Below are 26,143 nucleotides of genomic sequence, written 5' to 3'. Positions count from 1 at the left end.
CAATGGTTTCATTCTCCTTTAAATTTAACCCACGGCTGAGTTATACCCCTGTGCTAACTTAAGTCCATGGATTAAAATGATGCATTTTATACCTCGGGTATAACTTAAGTCCACCTTTGTGAATTCGGGCCACTATGTTTTCATTAAATGTAGTTCTAGATGAAAACTGCCTATTATCAACCGTTTGTCAAGCACCGTCTTATTTCTGATTTATTGAATCAGGTATGATGCCCCCTAGAATGCCTGGAGGGATGCCCATGCCTGGCGGGGGCAACATGATGCAACAGCCGCCAGCTAATCAGCAACCACCAAATCAGCAGCAGCAGCAGCAACAGTCGCAACCACCGTCACAACAGAATCAGTCTGGCCCACAACAATCTGGCTCAAACCAATCAACTCCACAGCAACAACAGGTGAATAAAACCTCCTTCAAGCAGGGTGCTATATCAGCACTTGCACCGGGCAAAGTAAAGTTAGAGTCGGGCAAGTGTTTTGAAGTGAAGACCAAAATTACTTGCCCGATTTGGGCAAGCAAAATTCTCACAGTAGAATGACAAAAATTAGGGTCGGTATGATTTATCGACCCTAAATTTGGTCATGGCGGACAAGATAAAATCACTTTGGAAAAAGAAATGTAATAACAAGGTAGATCAGTTCATGTCAGGAGAGAGAAAAAAAAGGTCAATGGCTTATAAAACCACAATACTTTCATTTTTTTTTCAAGGATTTTTTTGTGCAAGTGAAATGGATTTTACGGGCAAGTATATTCCAGCTATTTAGAAATTTACTAGCCTGACAGGGCAAGTGCTTCCAAAAAGTTATGTAGCACCCTGCTTCAAGCATTGTTTTCAACACAATATTTTAAGAGAAATTTCAGATTTAAAAGAATCTATTTCTTGAAACTTGGACAGAAGGGTAATCAAACATCACTGTTGTTTTCAGATACAGCACTACTGCTTTATTGAATTGCATAGTGCAGGCGAGACTGCCAGAGGCATTCAGAGATGCCAACCCTCCCGATTTCATCGGGAGGCTCCCGAAAATTCATCCCAACTCCCGCCCTTACGATTACCATCCTTATCCTCCCGAAATTACGATTTTTTTGCATTGATCAAATTGGATTGGAAGGACATGTATCGTCTGCTAACTTTAGCATGTAGTAACTTCATTACGTTCGCTGCTACTAAATTCTGTGTGAAAAGTAGACAAATAAGGAGCAGCGAAAAGCTGGTGCATGTGATATGCCCGACGGGAATCCACTGTGCTGTGCACCAGGCCGGTAGACCCGGCTAGCTTCGCGAGGCGTGTGCACTCGCGGCCACTGGATTTGTCGAGTCGTGCGGTGGAATATCGGTGTGTGATTTCGGCGTATTGATGGGTTGATATTGACACGAAATGGCGGAAAATCAACAAAAGAAGACCAAGAAATGGTGTGAGAAGTATAAGACTGAATACAGTCTCCAGTACCTGTGTGTTCGGAAGTCGGAAAGAGGAATTTACCATGCATTTTGCGCAATTTGCAGCGTGGACATTTCAGTTTAGCAGGGAGGTCGTGATGATAATTCGGAGGCACTTCACGTTCGGGAGCAAACTGCACAGGCCTACGGACATTGCGATGGCAAGATCTTCGAGCTCCACTAGTAGACAGTAGTAGTACCCTGTTGTCTTTATTTCACCAAGCAAGGGACCAGCGCGGCGCTGAGCTTTTCTTTACTGGATTTATAGTGGAACATAACCTGCCCATAGCCGATAGTGATAATGCATCCTTATTATTGTTGTTGAACAGGTACTTCTTTTGTCCCCTCATTTTTTATTTACATGTGAAAATGCATATTTGATATTTTTAACGTTAAAAAAGTGGGAACAATGTTTATTTCAAAACATGTGAAATGCCCCAAAATAAGGGTCAGATTGCACCAGAGAGCATCTAGAAACCCAGAGCTTCCAGGGCCCTAAGGCGGGCCCTGGACCCCGGCCACAAGGGTCAAGCGCTCCGCGCTCGAGATGTGCGCTACGCGCACATAATTTGGTGGCGGTTGCAAATCCTCCCTAATTCTGATTTCCAAAAGTTGGCATCTCTGGGCATTCCACCTGTTAGGTATTGTTATGGCTGAATCTTTGTGATAATGTCATTACTCTGTATTGGTACTTGGTAGTATTTTGTGAATTGAAAATGGAACAAATCCCAATCTCAGCTCTCAATCTAAAGTCTTTGGTCACCATTGTATGGTATGATTTTATTAAATAATCAAATGGAGGATTGAAGAAAAGTGTGCACATTGTGTAAAGCATTGCTCATAAATACGCAGCTGGATATTCATTTTTTTTTCTCTTTCTCCCAGTCAAACCAGACGAACAACAGTGCTCCTGCCAAGAGTGAATGGATGGAGTATAAGAGCAGTGATAGTAGGACCTATTACTACAACACTCGGACCATGCAATCTACATGGGAGAAACCTAAAGAACTGGAAGAAGCCGAGAAAAAAGCAGCGGAGGGTTAGTACTTTTGCTTTATATAGGTTATGGTGATCTTCAGAGTGATTTCTTTCTTTTTCCAGCTTAGATTTCGTGATTTCACAAAGTTATATTTACGAGTACGCTATTAACTAATTTATAAAAAATTACAGTTATATGAATGGTGTTTTTGTGAATAATTATGCTATAGTTGTCAAAGTTAGCACTGCTGCTATATTGCATTGCGTAATGTAAGCGATACTGCTTGTTATGTTTAGTTGTTGTGCATGATGTGTTGTCCCTAACTAACGTTTTGGAACAATTTTTGGTGCACATGCACTTACAAAATGTTGCTTAATTTCGGAACCGCGTACCTGGGCATCGTAAATTTGGTCTCAAAAGATGCGCGAGACTTAACCATATCTAGGCCGGTGTATTTTGGGAGTTCCTATGGCCGGGGGGGGGGCCTCCCAGGCCCCCCTAAGATCTCGGCCGTCGACCGCACGATCGTGCCGAAAATTGGCACACTGGTTGCCTGGGACATAATCTACAAGATTGTATAGTAATTTATTTCATGCGAATCGCTATTAAGTGATTATGCTAATTTATGCATAATTAGTATTTGAAATCATACTTTTTCCTCTAACTCCCTAAATAAAGCTCCAAATGTACTAATTTTTGGTATAGAAACTCTTTGTGGTGTCCTAAGCAAGAGTACATGAAAAAAATTGTTATATCAAATCATTTTCTTATGTATTATATTGTTTTTTTTGCAATTTCTTATGTATTTCTTTGTTTTTTTACCTTTTGTCTTTCATTGTTTTTTCAATGAAATTTGTTGGGGACTCTTCTGTGATCATAAAAAGCATAAAATGAATACATTTAGACTAGCAAAACTAAAAATAATCATACATTTATGAAATTTGGTTGAAAACACAATTTGCATTGACTTTGTATACGAAATCACGTTTTTGAGCAATTTTCGGTCTGACATGCACTTACATAATGTTGCGTAATTTCGGAACCACATACCCGGGTGACGCAAAATTGGTCTCAAAACTTGTGCAAGACGCGGTCAAAAAATTTCGCATGGCGAAAATATCGCGCGATTCGTTGAGGGGGGGCCTCCGAGCCCCCCCCCCCCCCCTCGGCCTAGATAGGGTTAAAAGTATAAACTCTGTGAGTGGCGTGGTAAAAAAATTCGCACGGCGGAATGATCGCAGAAAATGTTGGGGGGTTGATTCAACCCCCCCCCTGGCCTGTTCAGGGTTAATTCACAAATCTCAGCCATGGCATGTTTTCCTTCAGCGAGAAGTTTACCCACACTCAACCCAGGTGAGGTGAATGGGTACCTGGCAGGATGAATTCCTTGAATACACCAAGCGCCTTAAGCAGCTGGAGGTGTTGCCAGGGTAATATACAGTGCGCCATTGAATAGGCCACAAGATAATCAGCTCCTCATAAATACTATGTATTATCATTAGTAGACAAGGTACAATTTACCCAAGTGTTGTTTTTTTTTTGTCTGCAGAGGAAGCCAAGAAGAAAGAAGAGGAGGAAGAGAAGGAGAAAGAGACCGAGACACCGGCAGAAGAGGAGGAGGACAAGGAGGAGATGGATGACACAGAAGAAGATAAACCAGAAGATAAAGAGGTTTGGAAGCTTTCTCATCCGTTTCTTTAGAATTTACTCAACAGAATTACAGTCATATTTGTAGTCACTGGTCACTGATCACTGATTCAATTTTACCAAGTATTAGGAATATACATTGGATCAGTGATGGAAAGAGTTAATTTCTTTTCAGCATGTATAGACATTTTTAAAAGAGTATAATGGCCCTATTTTTTTTAGAGCGCCAGTCTGACTATGGCAAGCCAACAACTCCTTTGCCCTAGGATTGCATTTGGATGTGCATGCACAGGTGTCTCTGTGGAATGTGTATATATGTATATGCTCTGGAGATTTGTAACAGGGAAAGGGGAGAGGAAGCCCCCCCCCCTTTCGATGTCACCATAAAAATACAAATGACATTTTTAAAATTTATTATTATTTTTTTTAAATGAGGATCATACAGAATTAAAGAAAGGAAGAAAATGGGAAATACATGTATCTTAAAATTATCAAAAGTGAGATTATTTCTGTTTTTCTTTTTTTAATTTGAAGGAGGAGATGGACCAGTCGGAGCCTGTTGTGGAGAGCAAACCCGTGGAGGTTGTGGAAACCAAGAAAGAAGAAGAGAAGCCAGTGGACAAATCAAAACCAATCGCTACTAAGCCCATCCCGGGCACCCCATGGTAAGTTGAATGATCTCCCTCCTTAATCAGTTGAGGGCAATCTTTATACTGCCAACACTGTCAACAATTCTTTTTTCAGTACCCGACATCTTGCTTTATGATTTTAACATGTCTTGTTGTACCTCTATTCCTTGATAGGTGTTTGGTATGGACTGGCGATAGCAAGGTATTCTTCTACAACCCCAGTACAAGGCAGTCTTTGTGGGACAGACCTGAAGATCTGTTGGGTCGGACAGACGTTGATAGGATGGTGCTGGAGAAGCCCCCGCAAGACGAGGATGAGAAGAAAGGTGAGTGCATGTTGTTATTGAGGTCTTACAGACATGAATCAATAAGATTCTATTGCATGTATTTACGTTTGGGACTCGCCTTTAATAGGGTTCCCAGCCCATCAGGGAAATCACGGAAAATTATTTTCCTTTTTTCCAGTCAGGGAAAAAAAATCAGGGAATTATCTCAAATCAGGGAAAAATGCCTTAGATGAAGAAAAAATTACAGAATTTTTAACAGCCCAAAAATCGGAAGCACGGTAGTCAGTCACAGAGACAGTGATTTTCCGTTTAAAAAAGGTCTTTTCCGTTTCTTAAAATTTGTAATTCTGTTTTAACTTTTATCTAAAAATTAAAAATTCCATTTTGTCACTGAAAATGTTCACAGCTAAACCTGAATTCCATTTCGCAAAGGTAAATTACATGAATTTTTACATGAAAAACAAACGTAATTTCCATTTTATTCACAGGTAAAACGGAAAATCACTGACCCTACAGTCAGACCCCCTATATGTGGGGCCTTAATGAAATGTTCCGTCTCTGATTTCTTGTTTTTTTGAGGGTCTATAATGCTCTCAAAGGAACATGACTTGGTCAGTTTATGAAGTGAAGTAAAACTTGAGAATAATGGGGGTCGGACTTGCAAAAAGGTTGATCATTTCATGGAATTGCCCTACAGTGGTGTTTAAAAGTTAGTGAAGCCCACCAGGAAATAAACATATTTTAAAGTGTTCAAGTTCTGCCATGTTTTAGATATTTCATTGCGAAGTCAGGTGGTAAAATATTTCAGTCAATAGTTTGCTTCTCTGGGCTTGCTAGACATTGTAGTTTCGTTGTCTACATTCATCACTCAGCATGAAGGAGTGCATTGTTTGGTGGGGTTCATTAACTCTTTAGCACCACTGTACACACCACACAATTCCCAGTCTTGCATACGAGTATGTTTCATTTTTGTTCTTCTGTCTATCTCAATCCGTCAGAAGAGAAGAAAGAGGAGACGAAGGACCATGATGAGGAGGACCACGAGCCCAAGGCCAAGAAGAAGAAGAAGGACAAGCACCAGGGAGATCCGGAGAAGCTAGCGGCGCTGGAGGCCGAGGTCAAAGCGGCCCGGGAGAGGGCACTGGTTCCCCTTGAGATCAGGCAGAAGCAGTTCAGAGACATGCTGCTGGAGAGAGGGGTGAGTTATTCACCTTTTCAATAATCAATGATGATGATGTTGATGATGATGATGATGATGGTGATGTTGATGATGATGATGATGAAGATGATGATGATAATGATGATGATGGAATTTCTTTCTATCTGGTGTATATTTACTGCACCTGGATGGAGAGTGGCAAATGTATACCAACATCTTGCCTATCATAGTGGTGGTGGTGAAGTTGGTGGTGGTGGTGGTGCTGGTGATGATGATGATGATGGTGATGATGTTGATGATGATGATGATAGTGGTGGTGATGAGGTTGGTGGTGGTGGTGGTGGTGATGATGATGATAGTGATGATGATGATGATGGTGATGATGATGATGGTGTTGATGATGATGGTGGTGGTGATGATGGTGGTGGTGATGATGATGATGATGATGATGATGGAATTCCTATCTGGTGCGTATTTACTGCACCTGGCTGGAGAGTGGCAAATATATATCAATGTCTTGCCTATCATCTCTATCCCCCCCTACAGGTTTCAGCGTTCTCCACCTGGGAGAAGGAGCTCCACAAGATCGTCTTTGATCAGAGGTACCTACTCCTGACTCCCCGGGAGCGGAAGCATGAGTTTGAGAACTTCATCAAGACGAGGGCTGACGAGGAGCGCAAGGAGAAGGCCACCAAGGTCAAACAGAGCAAGGATGACTTCAAGGCTCTCATGCAGGAGGCCAAACTGACTCCAAAGTAAGCCAACATCCAGGAGTAAATGTTTTAGTGAATCATAGTGTTAAATCTAGACTTATGATTACTTAACAAATTCCAAAAGAGACCCCCCCCAAAAGAAGAAGAAGGTTTCAGCAGTTTTGTATGTTTAAACCTAAATAGGCAAGGCTATACTCTGGTATATTGCATTGTGAGAGAGACTCTTCCCTTATTGCAGTTTTGAAAGATTATCTTAATAGAAGATGGGTATGGAAAGCAAGATAAGCTGAAATAAGAACGGCATGTCTTCACAATTTTGATATGAAACACCATTCAAATAAGTGAACCAAGATGAACAGAGATGGCTGGTACTATCTTTCACCTGCAGTAATCACCCCCAACCCCTTCCTTCCACTGTGCATGGATCACTTATATAATGATAATAATAATAGTAATGTATAGCATTCATGAGGCGCCAATTATCTAGTTTCCTATTAAATGGTGCACTATGTATTACCCCGGCTGTAGCTCTAGCTGCAAAATTCACTTGGTGCATTCAAGGAATTAATTAATCCTGCCTGGCAACCATTCACCTCTCCTGGATTGAATGCAGCACAATGTGGATAAATTTCTTGCTGAAGGAAAACAGCCGTGGCTGAGATTTGAACCCATGCCCCTCTCATTAATGCTGCAATCACATTTTCCCTATGGTTCCCATACCGTGAGTCGAAAATAGCCGTTTCATCTAATTTTATTCAAACCACCCGTACATGTATGTTGCTGGTACAAAAAATGTTAAAACAGCTGTTTGCGACTCGCTGTACGGCGACCGTAGGGGAAATTTGACTGCGCCATGAAAGACGACAAGATTCGTAACCATAGACCACAGCGCCCCCATGGACAATAACTATAGAAGATGTTGATCATCGTGTTAGTGTAAAATCGGTAAAGGATTTCTTGAATCCTCCTCCCTCTTTCCTTCCTAGGACCACATTCAGTGAATTTGCACAAAAGTATGGCAAGGAGTCTAGGTTCAAGGCCATCGAGAAGATGAGAGAACGAGAGAGCCTCTACAACGAGTACATGCTGCAGGTCCGCCGACAAGCCAAAGAGGAGGGCATCAGCAAGGCTGAAAAGGTAGGGAGTACTGGTGCCTTTTATAGGGTTGGGGTGGGGCCAGAGATAGGGTTGGGGTGGGGCAAGAGATGGGGTTGGGGTGGGGCAAGAGATGCGGGTAGGGGTGGGGGCAACATTTGACAACCATGCGTGCTCTGGAATTTTCATCCTAAGCTTTGAGTGGATTCTTGATTTTTTTTCCAAATTCTAAGATGGCTCTCATAATTCTTTTATGCCAAAATCAATTTTTTTCCGTGATTTTTCCTTTTTTTTATTCTGAAGCCAAGAATTCACAAATATTTTGCATTGATTATTGCACTTCATATAAATGCCTTCTGTAATAATGCAGAATCAGAATTGATGCAATGTCATTTGTGATTTTTTAATTCATGTTTTTCTGATTTCCTCACGAAGTGTGAGGGCCTGTATGTGTATGATATTTGCTCTTCACAATAGAACGGTTCTAATCTCAACCTTTATCAAGTGCTGTTTGTACTTGAATGTTTACTTAAAGTACAAATCTGAGATCTGTTTTGAGTTGTAAAATTTCAGAACATGAAACATTAGTCTGTGAATGTTGATCAACAATAAAATTGTCTCATTGGTCAGTTGCCTTACTTTCCTTGATCCCCAAATTATGTGTAATAAGAAAGATTGACCAGGAGAAAAAAATAGTCCTTCTCCATTTATATTTGGAGCTATTGGTCAGACCCCAGTTTATTTCAATTCATTTGAAAAAATTATACTTACATGCTGTTTTATGGATTTAAACCATGTTTGAGGTTGCCATACATCGTGAATTCAATCAGATTAGGCTAGAGAAACTCCACAAAAGTTGAAAAAAAAATTAGGAGGAACCAAAAATTAGGGAAAAATAGAGGTTTTGTTGTCATTTCTGAGGAACTTTGAGGGATTTTTTACTCTTCATTGAGAGGAGATGTGTAGACCATTTGATAGTAGCTTTGAAAAGAACTGTTTTTCTCTTCGTTTTGAGCAGATAAGCTTTGCTTTTCATCAGGAGAGCTTTGCTCTTCTCCTGACAAAGAGCAAAGCTTATCTGCTCAAAACAACGAGGATAGCGTTCTTTTCAGAGCTACTATCAGAAGTACCGTAAGTAACGGTGTATTAACCGCACCCGTGTATTAACCGCACCCCCAACTTTGGACTAAAAAAAAAAAAAATTCTCACATTTACATGCATATTTGAGGTACATGTACGAAGAAACAAAATCTAAGTTTTTAAGATTTCAAAGTATCCAAAGAGATTACCGGTATGCGGAAATATGCTGTTCTTGATCAATTCATCTACAAATGTTAGAAAGAACGGTCCCCGGCCGACAATATTGGCAACTTATACACTCACTCACCTCACAGTCACAGTGTACACACACAGCACTGCCATTACATTGCAAACTACGATACAGTACCAGTCATGCCAGTACATCTTATCAAATTATGATCTGTGTCTTTCCCAGCGTAGGAGGAAGAAACATTCACATTTCTTGCATCACAATCTCACAATCACTTTCAGAAATTTGATGTCTTAGCATGAATTTTGGATACGGGATTACAGGAAGGTTCAAGAAACAAAGAAATTGACATTTTTTCCAGTTGTTTTTTACGGCTTCGTGCCGTCTCTCTCGTGCGTGGTTTACATGGTATCTTATGAAAAGCAAACAGGAAGGAAAAAAAAACAAGGACTTTGAATAGCGCCAGCTTAAGTCGCACTACAACCACATTACAACGCAATAATTAAGCTCACTCAACTCTCGCTCAGCAGTGACAAAATATTACCGAGTATGCTTGGCGTCTCTTTTAAATTAGCCAGGGAACTTCACTACTTTGAATCAAGAATAAAGTCAAAATTAGTGTCATGAAGGTGGGTGCGTTTGTTATGGACAATATTTGATTAAGATCATAATAATTGCTTCCCATTACCCTCGGCTCATACCCCTCTAAACGACATTGCCTGGGCGGCTACGCCCGGCCACTCGATGTGTTGTGATCTGGCAGACATCGTACATGTACGGGAGGGGTTACGGCGGGCTGGCTCAGACCCGTCACCGTGTATAAACTGCACCCCCGACTTTTGCTTCTATCCCGCCGAGAAAAAGGTGCGGTTAATACACCGTTACTTACGGTAGACATTTTTTGTTATATGAATACAACTTACATTGAACATTCCTAATGATTTAAAATGTTCCCATAATGTATACCTGTCGGCTGTTCCTCTTCAATTAGGCAATTTCTAGATTTACATAAATTGATTTTTTTTCCATGTCAAATGTTTTTTGTTTTTTTTTTCAAATTTCAATGCAGGAAGTTTATTTTGTCCCCATAAAAACTCTATTATCTATAATTTCTTGGTTCTTAGATGGCAGGTATACTCTTGCTTAATGAGCAAGGATATGTTTTTTTTATTGCTGTTTAATATCTTGTTTTATTGTTTGTTGTGGACAGTAATCCCATTTTAATATGACTCAGGCCCTCTTGCATAACATAAACTCCATTAAAGTGATTGTTTAACATCAGTTTGACTTTTAAAAAATCTGAGCTAGAAGGTCACGCTTGTCACCTGTGTCTAGGATATGTTACAAAAATGAAGCCCAGAAAAAATTGCGTTCGAAAACAATTATTAAGTGCTTCAATAATTGAAATATAAAGTGACCGGAAACACCATCTTAATTTCATCCCATACACTTATATGTACTATTTAGGCATCTATAAGACGTCTATTTACAAAATCGGGGTTATCCTTGTAGTTTTAGCTTTTCATTCTCAATAATGGTTGTTTTCATGGTTTATTAGTTCCAATACATGTACTGGTACACATGTTTCATCTTGGTTTGAGAATTTTTTAAATCGACTGCTCACAATGTTAAACAATACCTTTTATGGAAATTTTGTCATCAATGATAAATACCACCTTATACCATTGCCAATATATATAAGGTTGCCATGGAAGTTATCACTGATTGCAAAGTTGCCATCAATGCTTGTGTTTTGCAAAGTGGCCCAGGGCTTCTGATGGAATATTTCTATTTTAACATCCATATTATGTTCTGCACTTTGTACAATGTGAATAAAATTTTTATTTAGCAGGTTTATGTTGTATTGCTCCACTCTTTATTACTATATTACAGTCCACTACTAAATCCTAATGATTTCTTTTTCAGGTTCATCTTATTACTTCAAATATTGAATTTGATTTGATGAAATATTGATTTTTTGTGAATTATTTTTATATTGAGTTCAAATACACAATAAATACACTTGTGCACAAATATTTATGATGTTGTTGTTTATAAAGTTGATTTAAACTATTTATTATATTACATGTTTTAATGAAAAGTATAATATATTACTTTTATTACTTACTGAAATTATATGATGATGTATGATTTAATTGCTATGTCTAATCTTTCCCTTGCAGCATTCTTATTTATTTTAAAATATTTGATTACTATATTAATTTCCAAGAATACATGTATGTGCTTTTCAGAACAATGATTGAAGATCATGCTTTATTGATAATAAGACAAATATTTGAGCAATGAATCAATGTTCAATTACATAATTGTCTTTAAAAAAATGTCATTGTATTGTTAGACAGTTCAATTGCAATTTTGTCTTTTCAAACTGGTATGAAAGTTAATTGATCTATTTTAATTCTTAAATTATTTTTTACAACATCTGTTCACTCTTATGAATTTGTGTTTTCATTATCCTGCATTATTGCTTGAAGTTAAATATGTTGATATGTTCAAGATAAAATGTTTTCTCCACAGGTTGCAATATTATTGTTATGAAATTAAGTATATTAAAAATAAGTTGAAAAAAATATGAATATGATCACTGGATATTTTGGTGCATGATTATAGGTTTGAATTCCATGATCTGATTTTGTATATCTTGTATTTTCCCTCAGTTTTTCCTTGCATTGCATGTCTCATTTTCTCTTAAAAGAACCATTTTCATACATCATACTTTGCTTTCTGACTTGAAGAATCCAGATTATTTACTTTTTGAGTTTACACAAATTATCTTGTGATTGTAATGTTGATTTTGTACGACAGAAGTAATACACAAAATTTTGATTAAAATAATTTTTAAAAAGCTTATTGATAAATGCATGCTCCTACCATTGTTCAAACAATAGTTTTTTCCTCCATGAGCATCATTATTACAATGAAATAATTCCCCAATTCTGACAAAAAGAACCTTTATTGATAACACCTAAATCCTAACAAGCCTTGTATTTTATCTCGTCATGACGACCATCCAAACCTGTAGCCATGGCGATTGCGGGGTTGCTGAATGGAGCTATCATTCCTGCTTGCGTTCTCTCCCTCAGCTGTCGTGTCAAAGGGGGGAATGACCCTCGGGTCTCCTCATGGCTTCTGCTGCAAAATTAGTCCAGCTAAATTCGGTACAGCACATTGTTCCAAGTTAGTTTTTAAATGGTAGATCGAGAAAATGTGAACCCAGACTGTGTAGTGTGGAAGAATGATTTTTTTTTTCTTTTAAATGATATATTTTTATGTATTTCAGAATTTTTTTGAATGCTTCTTTGCACTTGAATGAGCCCATTAATCTCTCCCCTTTCTTTACTTTCTCTGCCCTTTTCTCTCACAATGTCTTCTTGTCTGCCGATGCTATCTTCTGCATGATGTAGTTATTCCTTTGTCATTTTCCATTGTCTTGTTACTTTCTATACTGCACTTTTTCTTGTTTACATGCATTGTTTGATATTCCAATTTTGTCTCAGTCATTTCTTCTTTTTTCTCTCCAATTCCTCCTATTCTGTTTTATATGATTTGAAATTCCTCTTTCTTCTCTGTTTTTCCTTTATTTTTCCTCCTTTGTTAACACTAGCCTTTTGTTGTTTTCTTTAATTTCTTGACTTCATCTGGTCTGGTTTGCCTGTTTCCTCTTTTTTTTATCCATGTTATATTGCTTGTCATCTTTTATAACATATTATTGCCCTATAAATCATATTTTACTCCCCCCTTTCCACACTAACATTTCTTCACCTTTCCACTATTTATTATTACTATTTTACTTGTTTTCCAATTTTCACTGTGTATTCATTGTGCATGTTTACAACTTCTTGTCTCTTTCCCTCCTCTCTGTCTGTATCTCTCTCTCTCTGCTTGTCTTATCCCCTTGGAAAAATGAAAAATAGCTTGTATGATAATGCCTACCAAGTTACCAACCTTATTAATGATTGCCTCTATTCCTTCTCTCCTACCTGTCACTCTTATTCCCTTTCTCACATTTTGTTTGCAAGATTTTTTTTTACAACCCATTCCGAGCTTCCCGTATCGAAGCATTATTGAATGATATATTCTATAATTGGTAAAGATAGCTTGCATTGCTGCAAAGGAGAGGTAATGATAATGCACTGTAAACTGAATTATTAAGGCAACTTTGTTCATTGATACCATAATATTTGTATAATTAAAGATTACAAATAAAGGAATTAAAAGAAAAATGTATTATATAAATATATGATGTTCATTTAAGCTAAAATATTTCTGACTTCTACTACTGCTGTCGCTGCTGCTGTTACTACTACTACTACTACTACTACTACTACTACTACTACTACTACTACTACTACTACTACTACTACTACTACTACTACTACTGCTACTACTACTGCTACTACTACTGCTACTACTACTGCTACTACTACTGCTACTGCTACTACTACTACTACTACTACTACTACTACTACTTTTTCTACTTCTACTACTACTACTACCACTACTACTACTACTACTACTACTTCTACTATTACTACTAGTAGTACTACTGCTGCTACTACTAACTACTACTGCTTCTGTTGCTACTACTACTACCCCTACTGCTACTACTACTACTACTACTACTACTGTTACTGTTACTGCTTCTACTGTATAATTCATGTTACCGGTACACCAAATGGAGATTTTTTGGGGAGATGGTAAAACTCACAAGGGACATATCAATGTGCTGACGACATCCCATCATTTTTCTCCTCTTTTCGATAGTTTGATACTGTTTCCATGACAATATTTTTCTCCTCTTTGTCTCTGGCCATCCAATGTGCAAAGGAGCATTCTTTTTTTTAATCACATTTCATGTAACATAATAATAAAAAACACAACTTATTCATGAGATTTTTATTTGAACCATTCAAAATTTTCCATTTTACATGTTGAGAAAGCAATTTCATTTATTCTGGATGTATTTCATATGAGCATTTCAGATAAACAAATAGTCAATGTGTTCACTGATTACTGTTTCAAGCTACTGAAGTCCTCACATTTCATTCACTCAGAATATATATTTTTTAGTGAAAAATCACTGACCATTTGCTTCCTGATAAACTCCAAACATCAAACAGTCCCTGTAAAAGTGGATCTAGGGAAAGAATTTTCATCACTAATGAATGTTTGCTGAAAGAAATAATACCATGTTACTTGAAATGTGATATAATGACTATTATTTTGATCTTATACTGTGACAGATAACCAAATTTTGTTTTTAATCATTCCAGATGTATATATTAATGTATTGTTGATCTGATATTACATTATTATTAAGGAAGGTTTTAGTGAAATATATATGTACAGTGTTGATAAATGAATCTGTTGTGATATAACTTTGAAATGACCTAAACAGCAACACATATTGTATGTTATTATGCTATTGGGGAGTGTCATTTGACCTTATCAGACCAGAGAATGGCTGAAGTTACAACAACTCCCAAACTTCAAACCTTTTTTGTCCTCAATATTCTTGGAAGCTCTCACTATATTTCTCCTGCATTCAACCAAGTATTATTGTGGGGGTTATTGATGATCAATTTGGCAAGCTACCAGGATGTGCTTTTTTAAAGCTCAATGAAAATCTCAAAATTAATTTTGGGCAACTTGTTGGTTTTGGAGGGTGACAGCTAACATAGTTATCTTAAATCCATCTTTCACTAATTTTCTCATAAAACGCTGAGAATTTGACACAAACTTGTGATCCATTCCAGCAAACTCATGGAGAAATGCATTGAGCTCTTGAGTCATTACAATCCACTTACATGTAGATTACTGGTGGCAATAGACCATGTAGGGAAACGCAAAGGTGATGCTTGTTAATGTAGCGATTTCTGAATTTGTGCATTGTTTTTCAGGCTACAGATAGGCATCTCGTGTATATTATCACACTAATGTAAGTCCGATTTTCAATTTCCTGATCAATTCTTATTGGCGAGTCTCGATAAGCAAAATCATTTGGTCGTCATAAGGACACCTCTTCCCATAGTAACAGGCCATGGAATATGTGTTGCTGATTAATCTGTAATGGGTTTTTAGAACAAAGATATTATGCATATTTCTCTGTCATCCATTATTTATACTACATCAACATGTGAGAAATTTTGGAAATTAAATTCATCCTTGAGAGAAAAAGCAATAGAAAGATATTGTAGACATGATCCTATCAGCATTTTTTATCAGTTTAAACATGATTGGAATTTTTATTGAAACATTTTATGCAACACTGAACTTGCAAATTACATGTTTATGATTGCTTTCTAAAGAATATACTGTAGTCCATTCTCTAAAATGAAATCAGCTTAGTATTAAATATGTGTGAATCAAATTTCTTTTTAAATTTGTTTAAAATGTACAAAGAGTATAATATATGTTATTTGTTTCTTCATTAGACTTGTTCTCTCAAATACTGAAAATCTTATTTTTCCAACTTGTGCCATTAATCTTTTTTTATTGCCAAGAGCAATTCACCAGATACATTTTACATTCAACATTTAGCTCCTTTACTGTTTATGAATGAAGTTTTTGGAGATATCAAAATTTAGCCCTAAAAAATTGATTTGAAAAGAAACTTTCATCGAACTCAAGTTTGATTTAAAGGGCATTCGCAGAAATGTTATTCTTTTTTGATATTATTTAATTCTTATTTGAGAGAACTTGTCTACACAATTTAAATCTAACCATTTGCCTCCGCAGGTCTTTGGATTGCTGTTTTAAAATTTTAGTACAACATAAAGCTAAATGCTTTTGAAAGATACTTAGCCTAAGAAATTTTAATTTCTATCAATTTTTTCTATCAACTTTGACCCAGATTGCAAGAGCGAGCAGATGCATGATGTAGAAATAATCACTAGAAAATCATTTTGACTGAATTGTCAAATATATCATTAAAATTCATAATTACAGTAGAATGCCCACTAACATTTAATTTCTGTCTCTTTCTTTCATTTTGCATCTGTTGCCATGACAACAGATGAAGAAGGAGTTTATGGCAATGTTGGAGGACCACAAGGAGGAGCTGAAGTTCTCTGCCAGTACTCGCTGGAGCAAGGTCAAGGATCTGATGAAGTCAGACCCTCGCTATAAGGGCGTCGAGAGCAGCTCCAAGAGGGAGGACATCTTCCATGATTTCATCGACCAACATTTCAAGGTATGTTTTCTTTCTACAATGCATCTTATGGCCTACTATAGCGGTTCTTGCAAGAAAATAAAGGCATATCAGAGAATTGCTCCATGTACATGTATGGAACACCTATCTGGCTGACCTTTTTTTTTTAAAGTAGGAAATTGGAATATAATGTGACCTCTAAACTTTTTCAGCTGGTGAAACAAGATATAATCTGAAGATATTAAGGGTTTTACACCCTGTTTAATAAAATCACATGTTCAATGTGAAAAAAAAGAAATAGGCTAGCATGTTGCATATCCTTGACAAGAGCTTGGGAAGCTCAATTGGTAGAGCACTGATCATGGATACGAATCTCGGTCAGGGCATTGTGATTTTCTCACATTCTTTTTTCAGAATAACGACGATGCGGAGAGGCAGAAGCGCATCGAGGTTAGTTTGCGTGAGCGCGAGAAGGAGGTGCAGAGAACACGGACTGAGCAGCAGAAGGAGCTTGATAGAGAGAGGGATCAGTATAGAAAAGATGAAGCCCAACAACATTTTAATGCTCTACTGGCTGACTTGGTGAGTTTAATCAATTATTGATTTTACTTTAGTTCCCAGTCTTAGTCTTTCGGAGCCGTCGGTCCCGTGTAAAGGCTCTGTCACACCTTGGCATTTTAGACAGCGTATGCCCGACGTATGAGGAATTTGGCGAATACGCTGGCGTACGTCGAAAACGTTACGGGTAAGTTTTGCATACATTAAGAGTACGCTAAAACACGCTGGTATACGTCGTCATACGGCGAGGTCGTCGTCGAAAAATTTTGTGCAAGCACAAAATTTTTCGACGTATGCCAGCGTATGGCTCATACGTCCCGCATACGCGGGCCATAAGTTGTATGTAGGCAAGTTACGCGATCGTTGATACACGTTGACACACGTTACTCGTAAGTTACTCATAAGTCGATATACGTCGAGATAATGTCCAGCGTACCCTAAAACTTACTTCTAACCTATGAGTAACGTGCTTTGAACGTATGTGTAACTTAACTCCAACGTATATTGACGTATGAAGACGTGCTCCAGACGACCACAAGACTTACTGAACGTGTTTATAACTTACAGCTACCGTATAATGGCGTATTGACAACGTTTATCATGTTTATAGGAATTGGTATATAAAGGTGGGGTTCACAGGAGTTTTCTTCGGCATGGCGGTGGTGTTGATAGGTGATGTATCGTGCGGTTATGATTTGAATAGTCGAGTGGCAGCCTTTTTATAGGCTACGACACGTGTTCGTCAGCAATACGCTGCCGCGCGCTATGCGTAAGTTAGGCTATCGTAGGGCATAAGTTGTGTACGCCAGCAATACGCTAAGCATTCGTTGGAATACGTTACTTATAAGTTAACGAAGCGTTCGATATAAGTTACTAATACGTTATTTATACGTCCAACTCGTTATGAATACGCTAAATATACGCCCAGAGTTGAAAAAAGTTCAGCGTATGCCAACGTTTTAGAGAAATTTTGATACGTCGGGCATACGCTGTCTAAAACGCCAAGGTGTGACACCACCTTAAAGGATAGTCACACCATTTGCACGTTAAAAAACCTCCTCCTCTTTTCGTAAAGAGTAGGGAAGTTATCCCAGGGAAGTAGTTAACGTATTAATTTATTACTGATAATTACTAATTCATAATCCTGTTCCTTTGTAAAGTTGCATTAGGGTAATTTGTACTGTATTATAGTAACCTTTCCAGATTAACTGTCCGACACTTATATGACATGCATATGTTGATAGTGTCGTTAATTTTTTATCAATCAATCAATTTAGTTCCCAGTTTATATTTTTCAAAGATGCAACTCGGTGCTTTGTTTTCGAAGCAGCAAATTTTGCGCTCTTCTGTTTTCTAAAACATTGAGTTCCTTTATGATTCCTTGACATGTAGAAAAATGATAAAGCAATTGCAAATAGTGAAAAGCTGATTTTTAAAAAGGTTCCATGGTTGAAGTACGAAAGTAAAGTGCGGCAAATACAGGTATGATAGACAGATTTTCCAGTGATGCATATTTTAATTTTAATTTTGCTATTTTCACTCTTGTATTTCAAAATTTTGGGCCTGAAAAATGCATTGTCCATGAAATTCAGAGGATTCTGTGAGATACTCATTGTACTCCACTTTATATATTGATTTCTTAACATTTATTGAAACCATTTATTATTTTGATGTTTGAAATGTGGAAATACACAGATTATTCATTCATTTAGATTCCACAGGAGAAATGGAAGTTGGAGTAGTCTCTATTTCTTGTATTTATCAATTAAGAACATGATTATCAAACAATAGAAAATTACTTACAAAGTCATGTTCAATCTATGTTTTCTACAATCAAGTCTAGTCTGCGATCTACTATAGCTGCTCTGTAAGCATGTATTAATAATTCACATTATTTTGAAGAGTTCTCATTTGTATGATGAACAATTATTTGTGTGTTTCCACAAACCAGGGGGCCATAACACAAAGCTTGGCAATCATTTTAGAATTTTTTTTACAATTCATTGCTCACTGTACGTTTCCACAAACCAGGTACGTGACTCCGATGCCAGCTGGCGTGATACCAGGCGCTCTCTGAGAAAAGACAGCCGCTGGAAGCTGGCAGAGTTGCTTGACCGAGATGAAAAAGAAAAGATCTTCAACGAGCACGTTGGCAATTTATCTCGCAAGAAGAAATCAAAGTTCAGGGAACTTCTAGATGAGACAAAGTCCGTAAGTGAATGAGCATTGAGTCACATTGATTTTATTTTCTGCTGAATGGAAAAAAGGAATAAAAATTGAAATGATGCTGCTATTATTTCCATGATTTATGATGAAATAAAAATGAGTGAAATCATTAAATGGCTGGATTATTAGCAAGTTACTCAAAGACAATGAATATACAGTGGTGTAAAAGTTCAGCTTTTTAGCTGATATCAGCCATTTTTACTTTTGATTTTCAGCTTATTGAAGCTTTCCTTTTAGAAACATATGGGTGCTCTTTCAATTTCATTTTTTTTACCCCAGCTCTTTTTGTTTTGGACCACTACACTCTGATCCTGATTGTGTCAAAGAATCAATATAAAGAAAAATGATGCAGATTTACAGTCAAACCTGCTCTAGCAACTTTAAACATTTGATCAGTTCAGAGTTGGTTCTCTTGGTGTGACGTAGCATGACATGGTTCTTAAGCAGAGTTTCCAATTGTTATTCCTTATCTTTCCCCATCTTTATAGCTTGAGCTAACATCGTCGTGGAAGGAAGTTAGGAAGGCCATCAAGGAAGACCCTCGCTTCACCAAGTTCTCTTCTAGCGATAGGGTAAGCTTCTTCCTTTCTAAAGAGCATTCCCACAAATGGACATTATTATGGTGGACAAACAAACGAAACCTGTGCATCAAATCTTGATAAATTATTGACTTTTTTATGGTCTAATGCACGTTATTATTCCTCCTACTATGACGTAATCTGAAATGACTCTATTTGCCTCTTAAAGTTCAGTTTCATATTTCATGGTGGAGTGAATCACCCATGACTCTGATGGAGTTACCTGTGTATGCTGTATTCTGTTCAAGAACAAAAGAAAGATGAATTGACAGATTTAAAGTTAAATACCCATTGTGGTAATGATCTCAAAAAGAGTTTGAACAGAATCCAATGAAATTAGTATTACCACCAAAGTGTTTGTATGTATAACTGAAAAAATATGTGCCAAATAGCTCTGGAAGAAAATTCGTGAATTGCCGAGAAATGAGCAAAATATGCACGGAATTCCATCAAATGTCTGGTATTTTTGGAAGCAATTTTAATACATCGTCCCACATATGCTTTTCTGTGTTAGTGATCATCAGAATTATCTATTTTGAGCTAAGATTTCATAATTTTACAAATATAAGTTTACATTAATGTACCAGATCTTGATGTACGGTAATATTTTGGCAGTGAACCTTGATTTTGAATACTTTTTCACGTAATAATTGTTTGCTACAACAAGGCCTAGCTACAACTACTATCTTTTACCTTTGATTTTAAACATACCATCCATGAAATACTCCAGTGGTGTATCCATGGCCAGCTTTTCCTGCCAAATTTTGTTACAAACTTGAAGCATATTGGTGCATTTAATTCCATCAGGCTTACATAAGTTTACTTTTGCCTGAATTATGAACCTGATGTGTTGCTGCAACCTTCCTCAGCATGAATGGTTTCTTAATTGCGCCTCATGATATTTTGTCGTTTTGATTGTAGAAACGTGAGCATGAGTTTGATGATTACATCAAAGAGAAATATTATGACAGTAGAGTGGCCTTCAAGAAGCTTCTAAAGGAAACCAAGTTCATCACATACAAGTAAGTGAATAATACATTAATTTTTTTTTGAAATCTTGTTTATTTATGTACATGTGCTTTTATTTAATAACTTTTTTCTTTGTTTCTGTTATTTTAGACCTCCTTAAATTTAAATATTATCTTGTGTATTTTTTATTTCTTTTTCCTGATTGAATACTTGATAAATTAGAAATTTCTTATCAGTATAATACTCATTGTTTATGTACCCTAGTCAAGCTTTCTTGTCCATTGGGCTTACATGGTTAATCAATGACAGAATTTGAAGTGTGGTTTACCATAGCTGGTGTATTTTCAAGTAGCAATTATACCATTTGGTGATTTTCTTCAGATAATCATTTTTTTCATCTCTGGTTGCATTGTCTAGGTCCAAGAAGATGATCGAGGAGTCCAAGCAGCACTTTGAGGACATTGAGAAGGTCCTGCAAAAGGACAAGCGGTACCTCATCCTGGACTGTGTTCCCAACGAGAGGAAGGACATGCTGATGGAATACATAGACCAGGTGGCTCGGAGCGGACCTCCCCCGCCCCCGACGGCCTCGGAACCGTCCAGGAGATCCATCATGAAATGAGGATCCGGCTCGCTGGAGTGAACCTTGGTCCGTCAGTTCCTGAAAGGACAGTATTAAGAACGTCTATACTTTGATTATAGCTACTTAGATTGACTGCACAATGGGTACTAGTCCATGGACACCTGTGGAGTTTCCACGTAAAATGAGCTGAGCCCCGCCCATCACAGTGGAAGACACGAAGGTTATTACCTGATAAGGACCGGACTAGGTTCCAAGGACGGGTGTGGATGAAGTGTTCCCCTAGCTTGTAAGACCAACGGGCATGCATTTTGATGAGACTATTAAGAATGTTGCCGATTGCACCTTGAGGAATGGCTTTCCGAATGGGAACGTATCACTTTTGCCTGAATGAAGCCGCCATGTGTGATTGAGGCTGATGCTGATACCTAAGGCATCTATAAATGGAAGATTCTTTCTGGAATTCTGTGTAGAAGCTATGGAAACCATAATAAGGGTTCCGCAATCAGGCCCATGGGCCGGTCGTCTGAATATTTCTTGATCTTTAATCTAATCTTTACCATTGTAAATCTTGTAATAGAATTTGAAAGCACTCTTTTGATAGGTGGCAGTGTGTCCTTGGACCTGGTCATATGACAAAAGTGTACGATGTAAAGCCTCAGGTGCATCTCATTTCTGTCATCTTGTGACAATAAATTAAGATAACGGATTAAATAATTTTCAAAATACCAGCTATGGTCTTTCTAATTCTATCCAGTTTTGTGCTGTTATGTTGTAATTGCACGTCATGTTTCATGTTTGTAAGATGATGAGATCGCAATTCTTGCTACAAACAGAATGCCCTTCTGAAGTTGTGGGAAGTTCGTGCATTTATAAAGTGATTATTCAGCGTGATTCAGTGCATCCACAGAGTTCAAGTTCTGAGTCTGAATGAATGCACTTAATTGTGAAGAATACAACACCATCCAAAAAAGATTTTGGATGGTGTTGTAAAAAGAATTCCCTTGTACATATTTTTCAGCTTGACTGGTCATTCTGATGTGACTATGCAGTTGCGCTGAAGACATTAAACTGTTGCACACTGAATCAGGGTGCTATCCGTAGACAACCTTGGGGAATTGGAATTAAGTGGTATACAGAGTGAAAATATTGGTTAAAATATTGACCATATCTGCAGCTGAATGATGAGAATTTTGAGCTATTCATACACTGTAACTGTGATCACAAGCAACTTTGAGTTATTGCAGTCTTTTTCAACAGTCACAACCAGGGGCGAATCAAGAATATACCAGAAGGTGGGACAAGAGTTTCTGACTTGCATAAACAAAGTCTAAAGAAAGGGGGGTCACATGCTCCAACCCCCCCCCCCTTCTTCCTTTGATCTATGCCTGATTTTCAGGTTTATAACTTTTCAAATCGATTTTAGGCTTAAATTTATCACCCCGAAAATCTCAATTTTCATCATGCATAACTGTTTACCAACTCTGTTAATTTTGTTATATTTATGAAGTCCTGTTATTGCAATTTGTGAATTATTTTCTCTTCCCGTTTCTTGCAAGTGTTTTAAAGTGCAGAATTATTATTTGTGATTTCAGCTTTCCAATAATGCTAATGAAATGTACATTATGTCTATACTATCATTATTGACACTGATTAATTCCAATGTAAATTTTTGAACAAAATTTTTTTCTGCGAGTCATAATGAAGAAGAGTATAAAACGCTTCATTTTATAACAAGCTTCTTATGATGCTAATTTGTTGACTGTATATGGTTTTTTTTTTAGACAAAACCAAATTTACAAACTGATGAGTGAAATGTTATTTTATCCTCGTCATGTCAATTAAATTATGAATGTTTTATTTATAATATTACTACAAGTAATTGAATATTTTAAGTTAAATCACAAATATACTAACGTCAAATTTGAAGTTCAATTCAGCATTTTATAGCTCTTAAATACATCTTAATTACTGGCACATCAATTAGTATTTACTCTTTTTGTTTTTATGAATTATGTTGTCAGAAAAACCTGTATGACAGCATTACTTTGAAATTGAATCATTCTAGTTGCATTGTATCCCCACTGCACAGTAATTCTCATAACTGGTAGTTCTCTCCTAAAGTTGCTGTATGTTAGTGTCGTTAAGTTAATGACTTGTGATCCTTTCTCATTGTAAATGATGTACACCAAATTTTCATTTATATTGTTTTAGCACCTAAGAAAGGATCACCAGTCATTTGTAAAGTATTTCATAACTTACAGCTTTTATGAAATATATACTTGATCCACAAAATTGACATTTATTGTAGGATATTTTCTTTTAATGGAATCAGTCCTCTTGTAATGTTAACCCAAATAATGATTATACTGTAGAATGGGGAGAAAGGTTAGGGGTGGAGGGATTGCAATTGTTTCCCTCGGTATGAATTAAATGCTTAGTTGTCCATGCCTTGTTTAGTGAATTCAGTCGCAGATGATCTATAGATTTGGAGCAGAAAATGTTGAAACATTGCAGCTAGATATCCTTGATATACTGGAGGGGGCAGTACACTCCAACTGTCCCTCCCCCCCCCCTGCCCTGGCTTATAGGAGTTAGGCTATTAAATTTAATATTCTTGATCGAGTATAATTGAAATAATTCTTGATTGAGGTAGCGGGGGGGGGGGGGTATTTTAGCTAATTCTACAACTATCACTTTGCCAATATCTCTTTTTTTCATGTATGTTGGAAATTTAGCTGATGAATTTAATCTATTTGATTTAGAAATAACTGGTAGATATACATAAGAAGCTAAGGCACCTTTCTAGATGTCTAAGCCACTATTCAACTCAACTGCCACTCACTCAGCACCTTTGCCATTGTTTAATTAATCCCTTGATATCGATGGCCAATCAGAATTAGAGTTGTATGCACATTTTGTTTAAAACACTGACAAGGAACCAATTGGAATTGTCCTTTCACATTTACAATCCATCGCAAACATTCGGGTTACAGGGGCCTGTGAGAGCCAATGTGAAATCCTTCCCAGCCCTGTAGCTGCTAAAAGACAATGGATATGGGGACACCACCATGCTTGGCTACTCAAAACTTGTATGTTCTCACACTGCTTAAAACTTCACTATAACCTTCACACTTGATTTGTTTTTAAATTTTATTTTTTAATGTCACTCACATTGTTCCATACATGATCAGGCCATATCAAGACATATGTTATTACATACTGTATGTGAGTAAAAAGTAAGATACTGTTAAACATTATGTAAAGTTCGTACATCTCTAGATCCAAATGAACTTCACTTTCAGTCAATGTTGTACTATTTTGTTGTGTTTTTTGATGGAATAAAGGTAAGGATTTTTTCAATGGAGTGCTTTATTCTCTGGTCTTCTTCCAGTACACTGTGAATTTAAGCTGAGCAAGATTAAGTGAGAGTGACCTTTTTTTAAAACATGGTCAACATAGCTGTCTGTGATAGAAGTATAAATGCAATATTTTATCATGATTCTTAAGTATGAAAATATTTCATTGCTCGTCATATGTAGCACCATAATATTAATATTGCTATTAATGCTGATGATTTCCTACAGCTGTCATTGCATTCGATTCATTATCCCTACTTTTTAATCAAGATAATAGCTCCAACTTGGAAAATCGTCGTAGAAATATTAAATCGATTCACTGATCCAAAAAATGTGATGATATGCCTCATCTAACTTCAGACTCGATTCTGTCCGACACCATCGTTACCTATCCCTCATAAATAATAAGCTCTCATAATCATTAATGATTAATGTTCATTTCATTAAACTGTACTTAATGCTATTGCTACCCATGCAGACAAAATTTGCCCCCAATGGTGTCAGAATTCATTTAATCTTGAATTAATCTTGAAAATTAGACGTGATTAGAGATGGATGCTGCCGGTGTATTATTGGTGGCTGTGTTGGGCGGCACGGCTGGTGGCTTGATCGTCCTCTCCGCCCTCGAGACCTGCGACGCCGAGGCTGAACCTTCGGCTTCTCGCGGTGGAGGACAGCTGGCTGCACGGCGGCCGAACGTGGCCCTGTACGTTGTCAAGCTGCTCATTTTACCCGGACCGGAGCGGGGTCTGGTGGGGGGCTTGCAGGATTTGGCCGGGGGTGCTGGGATACCCACGTAATGGGTGCCTGTCGTTGATTTTCCTAAGAATGGAGCAGTGGGTATCATATAGGGCTGCTGCAACTGCAATGACAATGAAATTATTTTAAAATGCATACTTTGGTAATATTGCGTTGTATTCTCAAATCTCTCCAATATACATATACATGTGTCTGATTTTTTATTTTTTTGGTTGCAAATATATCAAGTGATTTATGATTATAGAATATTGTTTTTTATTATTATTTTGTGTTATACAATCTTGCAAGTTCTAATTAGCAAATAGCCACAAAAATAAGCAAGCGGCCTTTAACTCTATATAGGCTGGGGTATTTTGGGAGTTCCTATGGCCGGGGGGGGGGGGCCTCCCAGCCCCCCCTAAGATCTTGGCCGTCGACAGCGCGATCGCGCCGAAAATTGGCACGCGGGTTGTCTGGGACATAATCTACAAAATTGTATAGTAATTCATTTCATGCGAATCACTATTAAGTGATTATGCTAATTTATGTGTAATTAGTATGCGAAATCATACTTTTTCCTCTAACTCCCTAAATAAAGCTCCAAATGTACTAATTTTTGGTATAGAAACTCTTTGTGGTGTCCTTAGCAAGAGTACATGAAAAAAATTGTGATATCAAATCATTTTCTTATGTATTATATTGTTTTTTGCAATTTCTTATGTATTTCT

The 26,143-nt window shown here is 37.3% G+C and overlaps 1 protein-coding gene across 1 annotated transcript in view; it reads left to right on the top strand.

The window, feature by feature from the left end:
- LOC121425734 (transcription elongation regulator 1-like) overlaps positions 1-24,685 on the top strand; it is a 43,324-nt gene extending 18,639 nt beyond the window's left edge. The window contains exons 6-19 of the mRNA XM_041621908.1: positions 223-413; positions 2,343-2,496; positions 3,986-4,107; positions 4,618-4,748; positions 4,887-5,038; positions 5,998-6,197; positions 6,705-6,913; positions 7,858-8,008; positions 16,273-16,449; positions 16,822-16,989; positions 18,997-19,176; positions 19,680-19,763; positions 20,691-20,791; positions 21,156-24,685. Of these exons, the coding sequence (XP_041477842.1) occupies positions 223-413; positions 2,343-2,496; positions 3,986-4,107; positions 4,618-4,748; positions 4,887-5,038; positions 5,998-6,197; positions 6,705-6,913; positions 7,858-8,008; positions 16,273-16,449; positions 16,822-16,989; positions 18,997-19,176; positions 19,680-19,763; positions 20,691-20,791; positions 21,156-21,360 (2,225 nt within the window). The 3' untranslated portion in view covers positions 21,361-24,685. The remainder of the gene's footprint in view (positions 1-222; positions 414-2,342; positions 2,497-3,985; positions 4,108-4,617; positions 4,749-4,886; positions 5,039-5,997; positions 6,198-6,704; positions 6,914-7,857; positions 8,009-16,272; positions 16,450-16,821; positions 16,990-18,996; positions 19,177-19,679; positions 19,764-20,690; positions 20,792-21,155) is intronic.
- Positions 24,686-26,143: the final 1,458 nt, after the last annotated feature.

Source organism: Lytechinus variegatus, chromosome 12, assembly GCF_018143015.1.
Source record: "Lytechinus variegatus isolate NC3 chromosome 12, Lvar_3.0, whole genome shotgun sequence".
NCBI classification, from domain to species: Eukaryota; Metazoa; Echinodermata; class Echinoidea; order Temnopleuroida; family Toxopneustidae; genus Lytechinus; species Lytechinus variegatus.
This window is presented reverse-complemented; position numbering and strand designations above follow the sequence as displayed.